Below are 22,641 nucleotides of genomic sequence, written 5' to 3' on the forward strand. Positions count from 1 at the left end.
CAATTATTGATATAGGAAATTAGGTCAAAAATACCTAAATGACACTATCTTATTGGATCATTTTGCACGTTTTTGAACCAGAAACTGTTTTTTTTCGCCAAATTGTTCGCAAAATGTTGTAATAGAATAAGACGAATAAACAAACAGCGAATCAGCTGATTCTATAGAATTCCGAAAGGCCTCTTCTTGTCTTGAGGTTTTGAGTTCGATAGTGGCCAAGTTTAACGTATTAGAATTTTTGTTCCGTTTGCATTTCGAGCATAGCTGAAATTGTTATCCCTTTAGCACCCTACACGCCACTGAAACCGCGGCACGAAACCGTCGTCTGATAACTCACTTTATTCCGAGGGTAGTCGATGGCGTMWATATAGTGGAGGGAAAACGTAGGTATGATTCCYTTGGGGAAAATAACCTGTGCCCTACTCTGTAACATAATTACCCCTATCAGTTATTTACGCCCTGACCCCTTGACCTGGCTTGCCTCGACAATTTAATTTATAGCTTGACACGCGATATTTTTCGCAATGCATAGATTTAACGCCGAAATTAGACAAGGAGTTGYAAAATACAAGGAGGTGGCGTCTAGTCTGCACCGCTGACGTCATTGAGCTATTTTATCGATAATTCAGTGCAACGCATAGCCCTTTTAGAGCCAACGAACGTGATATTTTTATGGGCAAAAGCTCTAACGATGTTGTAATGCTAAAATAACTCCTCGCTGTTAGGGTGCAAGAAGGGAGACGAGTTTCCCTTCCGGATTCGGACCGATTTCCTAGATAACAGGCTTCAGGTAGATAAAAGGGCCCCTCAGAGAGGAATTTACCGGTGAATACCTTTGCATGACCGGACAAGAATAGCTTTGCTTCTTTCACACGACAGATGAATTTTGACAAACTTTTCAGTTTATTTATAAAACACAAAGTAAAAAATTCAGCACCCATAAAATCTTCAGTTGGTGTTTCACTATATCTGATGATTTTCATGGTAGTCAGGTGATTTGGTGAAAACTTTTGCAAAAATTCTAATATTTGGTGATTTTTTGAAAGTAAAAAAAAAGTGAAAAACAATAACGTAATTTTTCAATTATTGGAATAGGAAATTAGGTCAAAAATAAAGACACTATCTTCTTGAATCATTTTGTACGTTTTTCAACCAGAAACTTGGTTATTTCGCCAAATTGTGCTAAAATAAATCGAAAATCCACCAGATTATTTAAAAATAAATCTATTTGTTTTTTTTAGGAAATTAACTAAACAGAGTCAAAAATGACAATTTACTTTTTCCTTTTTCAAATGCTTAAGTAGGTACATTTTTTAGCTAAAAACGCAATTATTTCGAAAAATTTGTTTAAAACAAGCCAATAATTCAACGAAAAAGGCCAAAAACAAAGTTACTGTCGTTTTTTCGAGAGCGTTTGAAATAAAAACGAAAAATGTCGGTAAAACAAGCTAAAAAACTACAAAATTAAATCAAAATTGATACAGTTTAGCTTGTTGACCCATTTATTTTCTAAAATCTAGTCCAAACACAAAAAGCACTGAAATTGATGTTATTTTTTTGTTTTACTCGATTTAACACAAACTCTGGTCGAAATGCTTTTAAGCACGTTTTTATACTAAAACCCCAGTTGTTCGTAACATAAAATCAACAAATTAAGTTTTTCAGCTATTTTTTCGCAAAATTTTGTTAAAAATGATGACCAGATCTGGTCATTTTCATGGTAGATTTAGTGAAAATTTTTGCAAAAATTCTAATATCTGATGATTTTTTTAAAAGTCAGAAAAAAGTGTAAAACTATTACTACTACTACTAATTATTGATATAGGAAATTAGGTCAACAATACCTAAATGACACTATCTTATTTTTTTGAACCAAAAACTGGGTTATTTCGCCAAATTGTTCGCAAAAATAAATTGAAAATCCACTAGATTGGTTAAAAATAGGTTTATTTGTTTTTTTTGATAAGATTCACTGAACAGGGTCAAAAATGACAATTTACTTTTTTCTTTTCCAAATACTTTTAGTAAGTAGGTACATTTTTTAGCTAAAAACGCAATTATTTTGAAAAATTTCGTTAAAAACAACATTTACTTTCTAAAATCTTGTTCAAACACGTCTACAAATCAAAAAAGGAACTGAAATCGATATTATTTGCTTTGTTTTACTCGGTTTAGCAGGTTTTTGAGCAAAATGAAGTCAAAAATAAGCCGAACAARACAAACTTTGGTCGAAATGCTTTTTAAGCACGTTTTTGTACTAAAATCTCAGTTTTTGGTAWGCACAAARKAAAAAATCWACAAATTAAGTCAAAATTATATTATTTTTGCATTTTTCGAGCGTTCRCACACGTTTTTCAGCTAGAAACGCAATTTTTTTYCAAAATTTTCTTAAAAYCAAGCCTTTTTCGAGCGTTTAAGCAGATTTTTGAATTAAAAACTGCTAGATTTTGCTGAAACATTTAAATCATAATCTGGTGAAAATAAATGTAACCTGGCTACTATTTCAGCTCGGGTCTAGTAAATTAAATTTTTTTGGGCTGGCAAATTTATACAGTTTAAAACATTCCATTTGATTTTGGAAAACTTTCTGTGACATGATCAATTTCGAAATGTGCACAATCAAAACTAGGACGTCGTGCAGCAAAGCAATCGAGAAGCAACCAAACTTGGAATAATTCCACTAGACTAATCTAATTTTGGAACACAACCAGTATTAAGATTGCTCGTTTATATGTAAAGCGAGTCATTAAACGTGTATTTTAACTTGAAATGATCTAGATTTTTTGCTGCAGTTTATAAAAGATTTACTAGGCAGGTTGCAGCCACAGTTTATGTACAAAATGCATTTGGCGTAATTTTACGCGAGCCAGAATAATGAGATAATTTAAGCCGGATTTAAAACAACGGAATTACCGAGACGTTTAAATAACAGCGAAATAAATTGTTTACTACGTTTTCCATGAATATTTAAATCGAGCATACTTGAAATTTTAATGTTGACTTTAAGTTGACACATTTCCTCAAACAATTCTATCCACGCTGTGGCACAACCACTCTTGCTCTATTCCTAATTAATGGAGGAGATGAAGGGAAACAAGACGAAAAATTCATCATTTTCAAGAATGGGGCTTTTAAAAACACCCGGCTTTTAGACGATGCACAGACTCGCCACTTGTAGGCGGTATAAGGTGTTTTAATCTATTTACTTAAGCTACTCCAGATTATAAAACGACAAGGCTACGCATTACATAGCACATAAACAAAATCTACTAAAAATGTAACAAACCGTTGCYAAACCCTGTGTTAATTCATGGAGAATTAACTCTATTGAATCCCACACAATAAAATGAAATAACAAAACCTGTGGGAAAATTTGACGGTCCCATATTGACTGCCTTACAATTATTCAAGATTAGCGCAATGAGAAKCATAATTTAGTTAGATTCGGATTTATGGAGATTAAAATGCTTTTAAACTCAGGTAAATCATAACCGGACATTTACTGAAAATAATGGAGACCATTTGGCTTGGTATCGAATGTTTTTCGGATGAATCATTTCGGTAATAAATTTTTGGTATTTACTGGAGTCGTGTTTGCGGATTATTACAGGAGGCTAGTTTTGGGTCGACACAATTCCTGTGTGTTTTCGAAAACATATTAAATTTCTATTTACTTCTAATCCTTTTAATATGAGGGTGGTGCAGAAGCACGACTCTCACGAAGCTACCATTAAGTGGTTTAATTACCACAAAGTAATTTGTAAAATTTAGACACCACATGTTTGGGCCGAAATGAAATAGGAGCTGCAATAGCCACAACATGTGTAATAAATTTTATTATTATCATTCCCGATAACTTCACAATTTAGATTCAAAGGTAAATTTGTTTACAAAGTAAATGAAGCGTCAACCCACGCGAGTAATCCAACTATAAACCACTAAATTTTTCAGTGGTTCTGAATTTTTTCTATAGAGTTGTAACGCTGGAACAAGAGTGTGGAAACCACCTACTCAACGCCTGAACATGATCTAATTAAAAGGCACTTTGGATGGGAGAATTTGTACATACATGAATGGGAGTTAGCGATCAATGTAGGTTTTAATGGTATGAATATTGGATTTTGTGGCGAACCACCTATTTCTTGGCGATTTCCTGGTTTAAAATCCTGACAAGTTTACAAAAAATAAAACAAAATTTTACCTCACACTRTTCTGTCATCAAACTATGGATCGGTTTACTAGTTTACTTTTCACATTGGTTTTTACAACACTTCGTAAAGTGAACCAAATATTAATTTTTTTCATTCATGGAAAGTGTCTTACGAAACGCATGAAATATTATTAGTTTGTGGAAAGTATCCGATGTTATACTTTTAAATTAAATTAATGATTGGTTTCTTGACAAATTATATGTACATTGTAATCATCTTTAAAAATCTCGACATAAAGTAACAATTTTTATAACTTTCTTTTAAGTGTGTTTTTGATTCCTGATATTTTAAGCAACCTGTAAACGTTTTATACCCCTACTAAAGAGCATAATATAAATAATATACACGAAACTTAGGTATGCATCAATGTAAACTGTTACATTACATAATAAAAATCTAAGTCCTACGAGATGTATAGAAATGGGTCTCTCCCTCTTAGTTTGTTTCGTTTTATTAAGGTATAATTCTCAACTTAGAAGATTCTTGTATAATACGAAATAATTTATTAGACGATACAAAATTTTCTGTTACGAAACAGACTTTTCAAAATTTAAAACTTATCCAGCAAATTACAAGTCTGAAAAAAACACGTATTGTTACCACATTTTTTATTTAATCTTGCAAACCAATTTATCTACAAAAATATATTTAGTGTTGACATGTTTTGATTAATCTTCACTAATTCAAAAAATGATGGTAAAAGGTAGCACAATTTGAATTTTTTTCTTGTTTTTGAGTTCTGCCAATTTTTTTTAATGGTAACCCACTACATCTTTTTTAACAAAATCTATTATCCAAGGATTACAACTACCCACATTTAATTCAATCTTTCTCAAAAAAATTTTTCATATTAGTTGCCTTTTTGCCAAAAAAATCTGGTGACTTTAAAACAAAACACAATCACAAGTTTTATAACACTTTAATTTTTATTAATTATTGTGTTTGCAGGGCAAATGATTAAAAAAACGTTTGGCTCCATATTTTTTATTCACTCTGTATGTAACTTCTCAGAAAAAAWTTTACCTTCTTTACATGCTGCTAGATTTAATGGCAAAACTGAGATATTAAGAGAAATTGTTAGTTTTGAAGTTTTTCTAGATGGATCGTAGGAAAAATTTTATGTATTACACTGGAGGAAAGTGGCTTTTCCTCCCCTGACAAGTATCGAGCAGTAACTTATACCCGTGAGAAGAAAAGATACAGTTTCCTCCCTTTTAACTGTTATYTACCAAGAGCATTATCAGATATTACCCGTGGCACATACAYCGTTTTGTTTCACCTAAAGTTAAAAAAAGTATGACAATATCAAAATATGACAAATTATCACGTGAAATAGCTTATGAGTCCACCTGGGACTCAAGTAATGTATCCTGGCAAAACCCCTAATGCCCTAAGGTATTATGTGCCTTATAATGCCCTCAAATAAAGGCTATTATAGAGTTTTAATAGACTAGCAAGACATAAAGAGTATTTATAATTCGTGGTATACCCATGTAATGCAATTTTGATCTCCAAACAATCAAGTCTTAAAATTTTTAAAATATTTTAATCTGTATTTTCCTCAACTACCATGAAATTCCCTAACAAGTTTCAAAGAGATAATTCAACAATTATTTCCTTCATTCACTACAAATCCCCAGTTTTTAGCTTTATGATACGATTTTGAAACAAATAAAAATAAGAACAGTGGGAAAAGAGAAAACACAACCCTGCTAAGCAGTCTTTAAATCATTAAGAAGCAATTAACAGTGGTTTTGCCATATAAATGAAAACCAAATTCCGTTGGCTTTCTTACGATTAAAACCTTTGCAATTTTCAATATATTTCTTTTACAAAATTTTGCATTGTTTGTCAACTTGTTAAGCTCCAAAAGCCTTCGACTTGTATCTAAATTCCTTCCGTTCAAGATGAACTGACGAATGAGTTTAGACATGATGGTATTCGTCTCGAATCACTACCAACGTCACCCAGGCATGAATTAATGGGGTAATAATTTCACCCTTATTACTAAACTGTGTTCAGTAACTATTAACATGCCCTATATTAATTGAGGTACAAAGTACAAAACGTAAGGCAGCATGAAAGCGAAACATTTGAATTTTTATAGATTTGGTTCTATTTGAGCAACACAATTTGCATATGTTGTTGTAATTTATGTATCAGGTGAACTACATTCGAAAAATAATCGTTAGGTTGTCAGCACTGCTGTGTACCCCCGAAAACGTGATTAATAATGTAGTTGWCYGGACGATTAATTACAAGTAATCGATGATAATAAGAAAATCGAAGAAAATACCTGTCAGGTTTGCTGGTAGTGTAGTTGGGCGCAATCCAGCCGTTCATGGGCAAAAACCGACCTTTAATTTGAACGAACAATCCAAGTGGTAATAATTGAAAATCACCAAAAACCAGCCACTGACGGAAAAGTGGAACGTACCTGTGTGAGTTCTAGGCCGTCATACGGCCTCCAACAATGTCACACGTTAACGTTAACGGCCACATTTACGGTATAATTTGTCGTATCGACGGAAAGTTGGGTGTATGGACCGCGTTAGCACACTACCACTCGCAAACTCGCAGCCTGCTTGATGATGGAACAAGGTGAAGAGGCGAGGTCGACCGGCCGGTCGTGCGCCAGCGCAAACCACTGGGGTGCTTGCCGAGCTCGTCAGGGTTGGCGACGGGATCGACGAGCTTTCGGCATGCAGGTGAACCCCCTGGAAGCGCCAACTGTGCATAGCCGTCTGCGCTTATTATCTAAGATGAGGATATCTACAAAAAATCCGGGTTTGATTGATCAAACTGATCGSAGGAATGTGGGGGTTGCCGGGCCGGAAGAAAATTGTTTTTTCTACACGATCACGTTTTATAAGAAAATATAAGGGTGCATTCGAAAAGTTTTCSGGTAAGTGGGGTAAATAATCCGGGAGGAATTGCTGAAGTGAGGCTGAGGTTTTCGCGGTCGATATGCARACTAACATTGTTTCAGAAACTCAAGAATATTGATACTGTATAAGAAAAGTCCTCATTGTATTTATTTTTTAGAATAATAATCCTGTTTTGGTTTTGTTTTGACATTATAGACCTCGGCATTGCCATTAAATCACTAACATAATAATATAATTTTTTGGAGAATTTGCAAAAAATTAAAAATAACTTTTCACTTCCGTTAAATTCAAATAACAGTATGTGGAAAAAAGTAATAAAATACATCGCTGCAAAGCATAATATTCTCATTAATTTTTAAATTAAAAAGAAACAAATTCCTCCATATCGTTGTTTTTTTTTTAATTATTTGTTTACTATAGACAAAAGTCAACTTTTTCTTAAAATTTTCCCAAAAAATCAATCTAGGCTAAGCCATCGTGTAAAACTTATGATTCAAAATGTAGCTCATCTATTTGTGAAATGAATTGGTGAAAAATTTGATCGAAAAATGATTATTATCCGCCACTGAGGTGAATTTCCCTCTTTTATTTTTATAACTTTTTCTTCTTTTGCTATACGAACAGGTGTGAGTAGCAAAATAGCACCTGGTATAGAAAGTCAAATAGAATTTCACAAAAAATTCGGAATAACAAAAAAACTTAGTTTCTACTGAGAACACTGAAATAAAGTTTTTTTTCTTTCATTTATTTCTGAAACAGTGGAAAACCTAGATAAACACTCGTCTAATGGGATGAGTTTGTCTCATTTTTCGTATTTTTTTAAATAAAGTTACTTTACCTAAATTTTACAGTAAATAGATAACATATTAAATAAAGAACTTTTTTCTTAGGAAATTTTATTTTTCGCACCAAATCATGTTACATTTAAATTAAATGTCTGTAATAAACATTACAAACTATACAGGGTGATTCTTAAATAGACCGACAAAAACTTATCCTTGGTAGTATCAAATGAGAACATGCTGGATAAAATATTTAAAAAATTCTTTGTTTAACCGTTCTCCAAATAAAATTTATTAAAGTTATTTTCGAGGTAAAGCGTACGCCACTGATGTGTTCGTAAATAGTATTAGCACAGGTAGTGGAAACCATGGTATTAATTTGATCAAAATGTACTTGATCATTGCAACAATTTATAAACGACGTAAGTGGCACGGATCAAGGGGGTTTTGCCCCTACAAAATATAAACGTAAAAAGGGTACAGTTTGTCTCCATTTATACTAGGGAAGCTGTGATAAAATTTTGTCGGTCTATTTAAGAATCACCCTGTAGTTAGTATAGTAAATTTCTTGTAATTTTATTGTTTTTGTTTAAATTTCCAGAACATTACACTTATAGTTTACCTTGACTCCTACTTTTTTTGTATTCTACCCAGTTAGCCTTTTTTTCACACCGTTTTTTTTCTTCTAAAATGTGTTTACAAAATTTTTTTAAAATTCTATTGTTTTGAGGTTGATTGTAAACTTTTAGTATTTACCACATGAGAAATATTATAATTTCTTTCGCAATTTATAGACTTTAGTGCCAAAGTACATTAGTAACAAAATTTGCACACAAAACACCACTATCAAAATAAGATTTCATCTCGACTTCCCACCCTATTTACCCATAATGACTTTTTCAAATGTTCTTGAACAATTTTTTCCATTTTCTTCCTGATAAATTATTTTCTTATGTTGTTTCCCACTTTTCACAAATGTGTTTTCAAAAAAATTTACTAATAGTTATTTATTATACAAGACGATAAAGAAATTGTTTATCTACGAGTGAAAAACTTAAGTTTACGAGTGACGAACTCACGAGTGGACTTTTTTTATGAATATATAAACAATCTTTATCGTCGTGTTTTATTTTGTATTCACCTACCAGAATTTCTTGAATATAAACAGTAAATAAAAATTACTTTATTTCACTAGACGATAAAAGACTACTTTACCTACTGAAATTAATAAACAGTAGACAAAAATTACTTTATTTCACTAGACGATAAAAGACTATTTTATCTACTGAAATTAGTTGATAAAAGCACTCTCTAACACTGATTACTTTTTTACCTAAAATGTCTTTTTTTACTGTTTTTAACAATTTTTTCATTTTATACCTAATTAGCCAAAAGCGTCGTTTTTAAACATATAAATAAATATATAAATCCTCAGAACAGCTGTCCTGCATGAAAAATGTGTGACTTTAATCAGAGATATTATTTTTGTAAAATAAAAAATATATTAATGTTAAATTTTAATTAAGGGACATATCAGGCCAACATAAATTGTTAAAGGTATTTTTATTATTTCTTTAAACAAAGCTCCACAGTTGTGCTATTTGGTTTTGCAAAAAGTTGAAAAATACTATAATTACATTTGATGTTTGATGCTTAACAAGTATGTATATTCAACTACTTACATATTTGAAATTACTATTTGAAATTTGTCTTGTGAACTAAAACGCACTGCAACACATAAATAGGAAAATAAAATCCTTGGAAATAGTTCTTTTAAAAACTTCTATAACATCATACTAGTATTCAACGAGTGTTTGGAGCATGTAGAGAAATAAAAATAAAGTTTTCCATGTACAAATAAGCATAAATAAAACGGCATTATGCATCGTATTGTTAGCGACTATTTTCTGTCGCTGTATATTAGTATTTGAGAATTATAAGAGCAGTAACAAATGTCTTACTGCAAATTGGAAATCTCGTCCTAAAATAATGAGCTATCTTATCTACCTGGGTACTAAATTTTTAAACTTTAAAAGTGTTGTAAATGTTTAAAAAAAAGCCTTTCAACCATCAATAACGTTTATTAAATTTTAAATTATAAATAATTATTCCCCATGTCGGTGTTATTTGCGACAGCAAAATATTGTCCAGTTTTATGTGCCTAATAAATAAAATAATATGGAATTATGGAAATGTTATCGAAATTTATCTCATATCGTTAAAATATATCAAATATTACAAGTATTTATTCCCTGTTTGACTTTCTGTCGTTGTGAGAAGAGTGTTTTCCTCCCAGTTCCGACATTGGGGTTTGAAAAGAAACCACTTTTATGGTCCATTAAACCTGAGAAATTTCAGGTAAGAAGCATTCCTTGCTTTGAGGAACTAAATAAACTTGCCGAATTTTTCCAGTAATTATGCGTCTCGGTTTTAATAATAAGTATACCAACTCTGAATAAGAAAGAATTAATTTTAATTTTGAATTCAGTCTCGAGTTGTCTCAAATGTAAACAGTGTTTCGCTCTCAACTCTAAAAGATAAATTAATTTCGTTATTAATGAAGCAATGTTATGCTACGGCACTAAAGAGCTTCCAATGCAATTATGCAACGGTTTCACCACTCAAAAAATTGCATTGTTAAAGTTGTTTCTACCACAAAGTAATTTATTGATTAGTTGACTGTAGAACTTGAAAACTTCACTTTACTTTTAATTGAAACACCTGAGTGTTCCAAGTTCGGTGTTTTAAAATCAAGCTTGACGGAATTGAAGTTTTTAGACACTTGTTTTGTCAATAAGTGAAAAATGAAGATAGTCATCCCGTCTAACTGACAGCAAACTGGAATAAAAGTTTACCGGAAAAATACTTCTGTCACTTGAGACTTTAACATTTATAGTTTCTCAAAAAGTTTTGCAACAGAATAACGCCATTTGGTGCTTAAAATGACACTCTTTTCTTTCATCCTGTTTTTATTACATAAAATTGAAATCTTAATTGATTATTGATTATCCTGTTTCAGGCTCACAGTTTATATATTTTTACTATATTCAATAATTAAATCCGAATCAGAACTTTTACCGCAAAACCGATAGTTTGCATGACTGAAGACTTGTTAAAATATTTTTATGGAGAGATTATACAGGGTATTCGCGAATTACGAGCAAATATTGTAACTACTAAAATAATTCGTTATGAAGACTAAACAAATTCCGTAACCAAAATTTTTTTTCATTTTCTCCCCCATGATTCTCACAAGCCGTTTTTGTTAAGTGGAAGTAAAAAAATCAATAAAAATAATTTGCATTGAATGTTGACCGTAAAATTTGACAAAAAAGGGTTAACTTTGTGTACAAAAAAGTTATCAGGTGTTTACATGCATCAGTTTAGTCAGTTGTAAACGTGCTTACGGGTAAATTATGCACACCAATTTGAAATTAAGTCATTAAAAATCTATGTCTTTACGCTATTTACGTTCCATAGTTTTTTCTTATGAATGAATGTAAATATCGTATTAACGCATAGGCGAAGGCGGGTCTTCAGTCTCAACTTATTTATAATTTTAACTCAGAATTGACGTGTTTTTGACACAAAATGGAAATTGAAAAATTTATTTTTCTTTGATGAGTTTTATTAGTGGTTAGAATATTTACTCTTAATACGCAAACACCCTGTATTTTGAGTAATTGCTTATGATGCAAACATGTTATGTACAAGTCAATTTCTTGTGATGTATAAGTCAAGTGTGTGATTTATGACATCAACCAAACGGAATTATTATTCGATATGTAGGGAAAATAATTTGCATTTTTATGTTGGATGTGTTTTATTGCACTATCACAAGCTTGGTACAATTTGTCGGTCGATTTGGGCGATGTTGATGTCGACTTTGAGGTACGTTTATCGGATTTCCAAGACGTTTTTTCATTCCCCAATCAAATGTTAACTCAGTCGTTTTTATCTGAATCGTTTAAAATTTTTGGTTTCTATTTCAAACACCACAAAACTTGACTAAAGAGCACTTCAAGAGCAAAATAAGTAAACGAGATTATTATAAGTGACATTTCCCCCACGAAAATGAATTTAAATGAGTGACTATTTTTCATGGAAAATGTAATTTTCTTTTAAAGCACTTTTGCTATTTCTATATAAAAACGTATGGAAAATCTTACGTAAACATCCGCACATAATAAATCCATTTTTGAGACGATCAAAAAGCTTGACAGTAACTTTCAAAAGCAAGGATTTTATGTGGAATATTACGCAACTAAGTGATATAAGACTTTTATTGTATGATGAAGCGTCTCATTTCCCAAATAACAGCAGCTTCCATGTTCAAAAGTGAACGTTAATGGTTCTGACAGTAACTTTTCCTAACTTTCTATTTAAATATAAAACAAAGTAAACACAACGGGAGCTTTTTATGTGCTCTTAACAACAGAAGTTCAATTCCATCATCGCAATTTTTGCGATAATGGACTTGATCAAAAATTAACATTTTCAATTATGCCGCATCCATTACATGTCACATAAAACGTCGTGTCGCCGATAATACCACAATATTGGTGTCAAAGGACAAATATTGACCACAACAAATTGCGCAATGGTACATTAAATTGAACTTTTCACCTCTCAAAATAAAATACAATGTTTTCCATAGTTTTTTCTTTCCTATGAATGATGTAAATATCGTATCAAGACATAAAGTCTCAGAAATGATGGGTTTTCGGCTAAAATTAGAAAGAAAAGTTGTCTTTACTCTACCTAGAGCGACAAGAGAAGATTTAAGGTGGCATACCGTAATGAGGTGAATTTGCATGAATTTATATTCCCCACACGGCGGACTGAAATCTGATTGTGTAAAGGAGATTAGCTAATATTGACTGTGATGTAAAGCTTGGTCTAATATAAATCACAAGGGTTTGTCCGTTTGCATCTTTATTGACTCAAGAGGCAGTAACATAGACACAGAGGTGGCCTTCTCTCCTGATTCAAATTCGACCAAATTTATCTATTTAATCACAGCGAGGCGCCTTAGGTGCTCCAACTTTTCAGACTTACGCCACCGCCGGCTGAATTAATTACAAACATTTGTAATTCCGCTGTAATTAACTAAATCACTAATTAATTATTTGCTCCATAACATTTTTAACCGGCGGGGAAAATATTTTAACACCTCGTTTACTAGAGTAATAAAGTCACACATTTTATGATTCTACTTGTAATGAAACTAAAGATTGTAAATATAAAATAAATACCGAGATGGCAGTCACGTCTCGGTCCCTCATTTTGGCGGAAAAATAAAACGAAAGTAATTTTTTGAAACGACTGAAATGTCAGGAAAGTTTCATATTAGTTGACGAGAACTGTCTTGGTGCTTCAAGTTTTTCAGCAATGCAACGAAATAATTGTTTCATTAATTTTTAAGAGTGAGATCACTAGTGCGTGTTTCATGGATTTTAAGACTGAAATGCGAAATGGGGTTAGTTCAATCGATCAGTCCGAGTTCACCCAAAAGAAACACTGCGGACTGAAAAAGGCACAAGGACGAATTCCCAATTTCAGCCGGGTGCTGAATAATTGCAAAAGCTCGGATGGTAAAATTTAAACAACGGTTCTTTGAGGTGTAATTAAATTAAGATTAAAATTCATTTCTTAACTCTTTTAGCTTTCCCTATTTAACTTTTTTATTTTTCTATAAAAATCCGACAAATTGTTGAAGCTTTGTCCAAGTTTAAAAAAATCTCGTAATAAAGGTTAACGCTGCCAAATACAAAGCAACAAATCAAACATCAATTTGAGAACCAAAATTTAATAATCCCGATCAATCGAGAGGCAATTTCCCTTACCTTTTGTCCCGTTTCCCTTTCTTTTATGTTGATATTTCTTTTCCAAGACGGTGGGCGACGTTGATGCATCACTGTAATGTCTTCGAACTTTTCTGCGTTTTTTCCTTTCCAATTTTTCGATGATTGCTTGGAAACTTTTATTGTTTTTGTTATCACTGTCAGGGGTTGTCACTAAGTAATTGCAATTATCGTCGCATTTTTTATTTATTCTCTTATTTAGCATGGCAGTCAATGGAAACACATCACTTCGGGAATAAAACAAGCCATTTTCGGGTAATCTAGAACAGATTAAAAAATTAAATTTTAAACTTGAGAATTTTACCAACGAGATGAATTATAATATTTCCATTATTTTTATGATATTTAATTAGAATTTTAATTAAAATAAAATAAGCGAGTATAAAAAATAAAATTTTTTTATGCATGACGAAATCTAAATGCCAGGGATCTGCTCATAATTATAATTAAACTAGGAAAGAGCTTTAAATTTCGCGAGAGCAGGAGTAGTGTTTACAGTCAGTTCACAAGTCAATTTATCTAAACAGACATACACAAACCAACAACTGCTTGTAAGCAGTAAGTTAAGTCTCTCTACCTCACCATTTAGTTTATTTGTAAAGACTTGTGAGTACGATCTACAACCATGAATTGCTCGCTGTTGTTGTAGTGGACATAAATACACATTATTCAAAAGTTTAGTCGTTTTTGTAATGACAAAAGTTCAAAACAAATCCAGAAAATATGAACTATTGCAACCAAGTTAAAGTAGAACGTTTATAATTTTTAATTGCGCCACCCACTCCTTTGAGCAAAACCAACATTAAAATGAAATTCAATTTGTATAAAGCTTTTTAAAGCTGTGCAAAAGGGTTGTGGTTATTACGCCTATATGTATATTCAGAAACGTGCTTTACTCTAGTTTTTCTTTTAATGGAAATTACTAGTAAAAATTTTGTTTTTATTGCCTCTACGTTTATAAAATGTCGTTAATTTTTTATATTGAAATTTCAAAACTATCAATTTTGTGTTTATTTCAACTCTTTGAAAGTTAATGAAAATGAAAGTTTCTCCCAATAAAAATTTTAATGAAATAGGATGACAAAGGAAAAGGTATTTTGTAGAGGTTTTATTAAGATTTTCAATCTTTGTGTAATTTATTTGAAAAGGGCTCGAACTTGCAAGTTCTAAATTCTTGCTCAGAGTTAATTTCACTTCATGATTGTGATTTCTTGTCAATTTCTTCGTACAAATTAAAGTATCTAAATTTTAACAGCAAACAAATTTCCTTACCGTTTTGTGTCTACAATTTTTAATGCTTTTTTTGCTGATGTTTAACTTCTAACTACTTTTGTAAAAAATACCATCAATAAATTTGCTAGTGACACCAACAATAAAGCTCTTGGAAATTTCCGTTGAAAAAACTAGATGTATTTGTATAGTTATAAATCAAAAAAACATTTACGAATTCGATGGTATGCGAGCGGCTGCGCCGCGAGCCCCCTCAAATTTTTACAATTGCAAATCCGATGAATTTGACCACAGAAACTTAAATGTGTTGGCTTTCTTGCAAAAATAAAAAGTTTATGAGTGAAATCGCTATAATTAGCCCTCGAATGAATCTCTCAATAGTCGATACCTTCTGTTAAAAGTAAAATTAATTGCAACGGGTTCTCTATACCATATTTAATTGAATCATTGAATTACCGTCTGCTGCTGGACTATTACATTGATTCAGTGGCAGCTTCCAACTTGGAATTACAGTTAGTTATCCGTAGCACAAGATCCTCTCGAAAGGTTTATTGAAGCAACTAGAAACGGATCTACAAGATTTACCTCATTTAAATGCAGGTAATCATGCAACTCGAGTAGTTTGTTGCAAAATACTAAATATTTTAAACAGCTCAGTCCCAGACTTTAGATTTTAACCATTCCATTAGTTAAATTTCGAAGTTTGGTTAACGTAAGTGGAAAGTGGGTGTAAGAGCTTTATTGCCCTCCGGACTCATAAGCAGGGCAAAGCTGCCACCTTGAGCAGTCATATATTATCAAAATAAACCCGCAAGGCAAACAATTTTCTAATTTCACAATTCAAAAAGTCCACACACTTTGAACTAAATAATTTTTTTCTAATTTAAATGAATTTAAAATACTTTAACTTTAAAAAACCATTACTCAATAACTATTNCTTTTCTTCGAACAGTGTTCGAAGAAGTTCGAAGTAAATCGAAATAATCTAAGAAAAACCCTACGAGTACTTTTTTTTTTTCTTCGTCATCATCTTGTAGAGCATCTTTTTATTAGTAAGAATCCAAATTTTTAAAATAATATACCGAGTAGTTTTTAAGATATGATTTTTTGAAGTTAAGGTTTGCTAATCAAGGGGAGAAATGCATGTTAATCTTACTTAAAATTGCATTTTGATAAAAGTATTTGTTTTAAGACTCTTCTTTTGCTTAAAAATGGTCTATTGCACCTTCTTTGTTCTAATTAGAATAAACAAAAACTGTTTGTTTACTTAAAACAAATAAATAGTACCTGCGTACTAATTAAAGCAAATAAAGAGTTTTTTGTTCTAAAAATGATTACTGATCATTGAGCAAAAAGGATCTAGCAGTTTAAAGCAGTAGCTTTAAATATAAGAACAAATCTTTTTCAAATTAAATCACTTCCATTCAGATTCCAACTTGTTCACTTTGTTCCAGCTTTCTGAACTTTTTTTTGAAAATGTTCTCAGCAAATGCTTTCTCATCACTTTCTAGTGATGCAATAAGTCAGTTGCTTCGTGTGCAACTGTTATCACAACAACTACTACCTGCAAGCTAACTGAAGCTAATCGTAGAATATACCAAGAAAATAAATCAGGTGACTTATTGCATTTAACATCACTCGAAAGTGATGAGAAAGCATTTGCTGAGAACATTTTCAAAAAAAAGTTCAGAAAGCTAGAACAAAGTGAACAAGTTGGAATCTGAATGGAAAGTCATTTAATTTAAAAAAGATTTGTTCTTATATTTAAAGCTACTGCTTTGAACTGCTAGATCCTTTTTACTCAAAGATTAGTAATCATTTTTAGAACAAAAAAACTCTTTATTTGCTTTAATTAGTACGCAGGTACTATTTATTTGTTTTAAGTAAACAAACAGTTTTTGTTTATTCTAATTAGAACAAAGAAGGTGCAATTGACCATTTTTAAGCAAAAGAAGAGTCTTAAAACAAATACTTTTATAAAAATGCAATTTTAAGTAAGATTAAAATGCATTTCTCCTAAATGGCGCAATACCTGAACAGCAAACCTTAACTTCAAAAAATCATATCTTAAAAACTACTCGGTATATTATTTAAAAAATTTGGATTCTTACTAATAAAAAGATGCTCTACACGATGGTGATAAAGATAAAAAAATTACTGGTAGGGTGTTTCTTAGATTACTTAAATTTACTTCGAACTTCTTCGAACACTGTTCGAAGAAGAGTTTGCCAATATTCAATTTCAAATTGCATATCATTCTAAAGGCCAAGTCCATCCCTTTAGAATGGTCTTTAGTTGAATGAAATCGGCCTAATAGTTATTGAGTAATGATTTTTTAAAATTAAAGTATTTTAAATTCATTTAAATTAGTGTGTGGACTTTTTGAAACTTTTTTTAGTGCATTTGATTTGTCTCACTGAGACGAACAAAATGATATAAAATTTGACTTTTTTTTGTCGCCCTGTGTTTGATTAGAGAAAATTAGAAATCAGTTGTAGTCCTGATTACCTTCTAGATCCTGTGTCGATTTTTCCGGCCTTGTATCGATTTTCCGGTGTGGCGGTTCCAAGATTTGTGTCCGTTTCCGTATTTCCCATTGTGTCGTCGTACGGACCCGCATTATTCTGGGCGTTGTTCGAGTTTTCTATTGACGCGTCTCGACGGCGACGGCGTCGCTGGCGGTTGTTAAAACTTTCCTCGCTAATTATTAACGTGCCGGCGCTGCTTGTTCTTGTTTTGTACCTGTTATGTTTCAAATGGTTTACTTCGATATTAAAGGCGTTATTGGGCAATAAAACATTCGAAGCTGGCGTGACAACAGACTTGATGAAGTTTTTGTAGCCGTCGATTTCGGCCCGTTTTAAACTTTCCTCGTTCGTTTTTAATTTTCGACGGAATAGGTCGTCGCTGCGACTTCGACGGTGGCATTGGAGATCCTTTTTTTCTCTGTTTTCGCAGGTTTCGCCAAAACGGGGATTTCCTGCAACGGAAATTCGACTTATTGTTTGCTCTTGCTTGATAACCATCTACCTACGTAAAGTAGGAGCACAAATATGGGGTCAACCCGAATTCGGATCGTGTACTCATCCAAAAAAAAAGGTTCTTTAGTTTCTATTCATTCTGCATTAAATGGTTTTATTTATTGCATCATAGATCATGTTTTTTGAAGCAATAATCGAATTTTAATCGTATTTTTTTTTAAAGTAAATACAATTAGAGACTAGAAAAGCTACAATTAACTATGAAAACGTAATAAATTGGAAACAGCTAGTTATTTAATGATGCGAGAAATTGTTCTGTTAACTCTCGTAACGACTATCGTTACGACTTGAAAAATAAAAGGCTTTAATCGCCAATTTGATACAACATTAGCCTAATGCCATGAATATTTCAATGAAAAAAGAAGATGCAAACAGTTAAGATGAACAGTTTGTTGATAGTCAGAAAGCTATTTTTATTCTGTCCCAGTTCCATTTTATAATCATAATTGTGTTGGTATAGAATATGAAACAGAATAAATATAATAAAAAGTTAAAATTGTCTAAAAGTCTAATTTTTTGTTGTCTTTTTCATCCGTGTTCTGAAACTTTTTTTCGAAAAACACCAATGTTTGGATCTGATTGTACAAAAAGTCCAAATTATAAAAGAATGAAAAGAAAATACAGAGTGGGAACGTTTTTGGGGCTTTTTGCAGAAATTAGATATTATTTCCCCTTAGAAAACCTCGATAGCTGAATTTCTAAAGTTCTGTTTAGAAATTTGAAGACCGACTTTCTGGAATTTAGACTCAAAAGAAGCTGTTTTTGATCAAACCACAGGACCATTTTTTGAAAATCACTCATTTTTAATTTCAAAATTCATCAAAGATCAAAAAAAGACTATTTCTTTTTTATTAATATAAGATGAGGACGTTTGTTACTTTTTTGTACAAATTACATATTATTTTCTCAAATTCATGAAAAAGTTGAAGCCCAGCTTTTTCAAAATTTAATTTAATTAACTAAAATGAAGGTTGTAATGTTTTTGAGGCAAGATTAGAAACTATGTCTAATATAGACTTATTTATGTAAAAAAAAAATTTAATTTAAAATTTATTAGCATAAAATGACGATGATGTAAAGACCATTTTTCGAAAAAAAATGTTATTCTTGCCAACAAAAATAAAAATTTGGGCCAAAATTATAGACTATTTTTCCATTTTTAATGTCCAAATTCATTAGAAACCTTTAAGAAAGAAAAAACGCAGTTCAAGGCCCTTTTTTGACGACAGTAGACATTAAAAATCTAAAAATCCTATAGATAACTTTAAGTTTTTCAAATCTCTGAACGGTAATTTCGTTTAAACTTAAAAGAGACTATGTTTAATTAACAAAAATGACAGTTGTAAAGGTTTTTGAGAAAAAATTAGGAATGATTTTCCAAAAAAATATGAAGCTTTGTTCTTGCAGACTAATCTTTTAAAGCAAAATCACATAATAATAGTCTTATTTATCGTTTAATCAGTTTTTATATAAAAAATAGATTTATTAAATACATACTAAAACTTTATACTGTTATTTTTATTAATCTAGAAACTATTGATTTTTTTGAACTAATTTCCCCATTCATCAGATATCGCTAGAATTGTTCAGTTAATGAAGCAAATTAAAAAAATCTGAGCCTGGCAAAAATTTTCCGGTCCATGAAGAGAGTGGAAATAATTTTTTACGTTATGAATCTTTTAAATTTACACACTTTAAGGACTACCAAAATAAGAGCAATATGTTTTTTATTACTCAGTGAAGAAAAGACGAAAGGGTAAAGAAGAAAGAAGAAAAAAAATTCCGGTGAGTTCAGGGGGTAAAATTAAATGAGTTCAGGACTACCGAATTAAAGCATTTTTTTATTTTTCAGTTTTTCAGACATAATTGACATGTCTACAGATCAGACGGTTTTTTTTACTTAAGGTTAGTCTACAATTTGAGATAAAATGAAACGTATTTGTTTTTTCTAAGTCATTTTCTGAGTAAATCAATCGAAAAAACCCCTATACTTAATATAATATTTTTACTTAAAATCATTAAATGATGTTTTCTGACTAGGAACACTAGTTGCAAAAAAATCCCTGGCTGGACTATCTCGTTTGTTGTTTCATTTTATGTATGTTTGTACGAAATAAATTCAAACTGTATCAGTTGTAATAAATAAACGCAGTTTATATATCTTTAAAACGCATTTGCATGGCCAATGTGTAAGTATCGTTGCGACCTCGATTCTGTTAAAATGCCAAAAATTTGCATAAGCGAGTATTTTCCATGCAATCTAATAAATTCAACGAAACATATTTTTAAACGCGAAACATTGTCAAAGAAATTTGCTATAATCCTTTCCTCTTAGGTAAATCCAAGCTAACCCCATCGTCTCAAATAAAGAACTTCGTCTACCCTTAATGTCACTTTATCACCCCTATTGCTTAACAATTTTGTGAGAAAAGTGTCACTTACCTTTAAGTTCCAGAACGTCGCTCCTCGATTTCTTGAGATCATGCAACGTCTTGTATTTCCCGTCTTCCCCCTTAATCGAATTTCCATTGTAGCTTCCAGATTTTCTATTTTCGTGTGTCCTTTTCTCAAACACCGCACTAGAACTCTTAGTTAATTTATTATTCGTCGATTTCTGCGTCTCTCTTCTTCTCATCGAATCCAATTTGTTTGCACAGCGGTTTTTCCTCGAGTCCGTTTCTAATGTGTCGCTTCTACATCTCTGTAAATGTCTGTCTGTTGGTTCTTTATTTTCCCTCTTGACATTTGTGGCTGTTTCTTTCGGTCGGAAATCCGAACTGTGCCAACTTCGTCTCTGGGTCGCGCCACTGTCTTTGGCTTCCACGACCAATTGCCCTTTTGAATTGTAAAGTTGTATTACCGGAAGGGCAATCTGGGGCGAAGATTTCGATGTCGATAATTGCCAGTTCCAGCTTTTGGGCTTTTTCAACTGCAATTTGATTATCTGTTGGAAGAGCTCGGCGGGGCTTGCTTCAATCAGGCTCATTTTTAGCGAACTGGAACAGCGGGGAGAAATCAATTTTTAATTATTTTTAAAGACGGGAGCTTCTAGTTGAAAGAGAAGGATTCAGTTGAAGCAAAGCGCAAATAAATAAACTCGAGCAAAATTACTTTTCAAAGATTAAAAGTTACATTCAGGACGATGATTCTACTTGAGATAGTTCCTGAAATCCGCAAATACTTTACTACTTTTCAAATTGGAGTTTATCCAAATTTACAGGAAAGTTTTGCCGCAGACAAACAACTTGAATTAAGAACTATCGAAAATGAACTTCTTCTCTCACTCTGAATGAATTATTAAACTTCTTAGGACTCTAATGAATAATTAAGAACAGCTTAGGTTAGTAGTATTAAATCTGTGTTTGTTAAATTTCTCCTTTGAATGATAGAAGTTGAAGTAAATACATTCCTCAACGTTATCAGAGTTATATTTATTGACATGTAAACACTTAATTGCATTAGTAACACCAAAACGTAAATAAATTTATTTTCATCAAAGAGAATCTGCATTAAACTTTATGTTTACAGCTGGGAACTACTTTTATGCTCTCGTGGTACAAAAAAACAAACCATTACTCTTAACCTCCGAGTATCTTCTTCTTATTCTCTCTTTCTAAATGACAAGTAGGTAAACTTTTGTATCTTGCTATTCGTAATATATCGTAAGAAATTTCCAAACATTTTCAAAAAAAAAAAACACTATCTAAGTACCTAAATCTAACAATGAAATAATCCAAGAACTAGTGTTTTTTTGGAACTAATATTCCCAGTTAACAAAAAATCTTATATTATACAGGGTGAATATAAAGTATGGAACCAAGCGGGTTATTTTAAATCATTTGCCTCCAATAATAATGAATATAAATATAAAACATGTAATTGTATTTTGCGAATGAATTTTTGTTTGTTTTTGAATTACGCGATTTTTTTGTAAAAATTGCAATTTACGTTTTTTTTTTTTAATTAAATATAAAGTAGATAGTTGTAAAGTGATTTGAAATGTTTAATGTATAAAATTGGAGATCACTATCCAAATAATAAACTCTGCATGTAATAACAACCAAAAAATAATAGGCGATATAGAAATGCTTAGTTCCTTATAATATTTTAATTCAAGATTTTTAAGATTCTGAAAAAACGTAAATCATGATGTATCTCAACTCAATCTTAAAAATTTTGATTCTTTATATTCTTGTAAACTTTTCTTTAATGTAATTGCTAAAAGAATTTTAAAACTTGAGAAACACAAGTAAAAGTTATGAAAAACTTGAGAAACACAAGAGAAAGTTATGAAAAATATAAATTGTAATAGCCCAAAATAGTTTTTAATTTGATTAAGTTTTCTATACGTTTTTTGTTGAAATTTTTTGAATTAATGCAATTTAATTTTATAAAAGCTTTACCACTTTTTAGTTTGAAATTCTGGAAATTTCGTGATTTTGGTCGTCAATCTTTTTTTTAGTTTTTAGCCTCAGTTTATTCTTCAAATTGTTATCAGTTGCCTCAAAAGTTTTTCAGCATTTTAAAATTTAGAATAGAAATAGAATAGAAATAGAATAGAAATAGAATAGAAATAGAATAGAAATAGAATAGAAATAGAATAGAAATAGAATAGAAATAGAATA

General features: G+C 31.4%; 1 protein-coding gene across 1 annotated transcript in view; it reads right to left on the minus strand.

Annotated features, from left to right (window-relative positions):
- The window catches only part of LOC123007889 (tyrosine-protein phosphatase non-receptor type 13-like), a 93,924-nt gene that overhangs the window by 69,420 nt on the left and 1,863 nt on the right, over positions 1-22,641 (minus strand). Inside the window, exons 2-4 of the mRNA XM_044403384.1 lie at positions 20,459-21,012; positions 17,484-17,955; positions 13,728-14,005 (exon numbers count right to left, since the gene is read on the minus strand). Coding sequence (XP_044259319.1) covers positions 13,728-14,005; positions 17,484-17,955; positions 20,459-21,002 — 1,294 coding nt within the window. The 5' untranslated portion in view covers positions 21,003-21,012. The remainder of the gene's footprint in view (positions 1-13,727; positions 14,006-17,483; positions 17,956-20,458; positions 21,013-22,641) is intronic.

The sequence above is a fragment of the Tribolium madens genome, unplaced genomic scaffold (genome assembly GCF_015345945.1).
Source record: "Tribolium madens isolate multiple individuals breed KSU strain unplaced genomic scaffold, Tmad_KSU_1.1 Scaffold_3;HRSCAF=73;Tcas5.2_LG2, whole genome shotgun sequence".
Lineage (NCBI taxonomy): Eukaryota > Metazoa > Arthropoda > Insecta > Coleoptera > Tenebrionidae > Tribolium > Tribolium madens.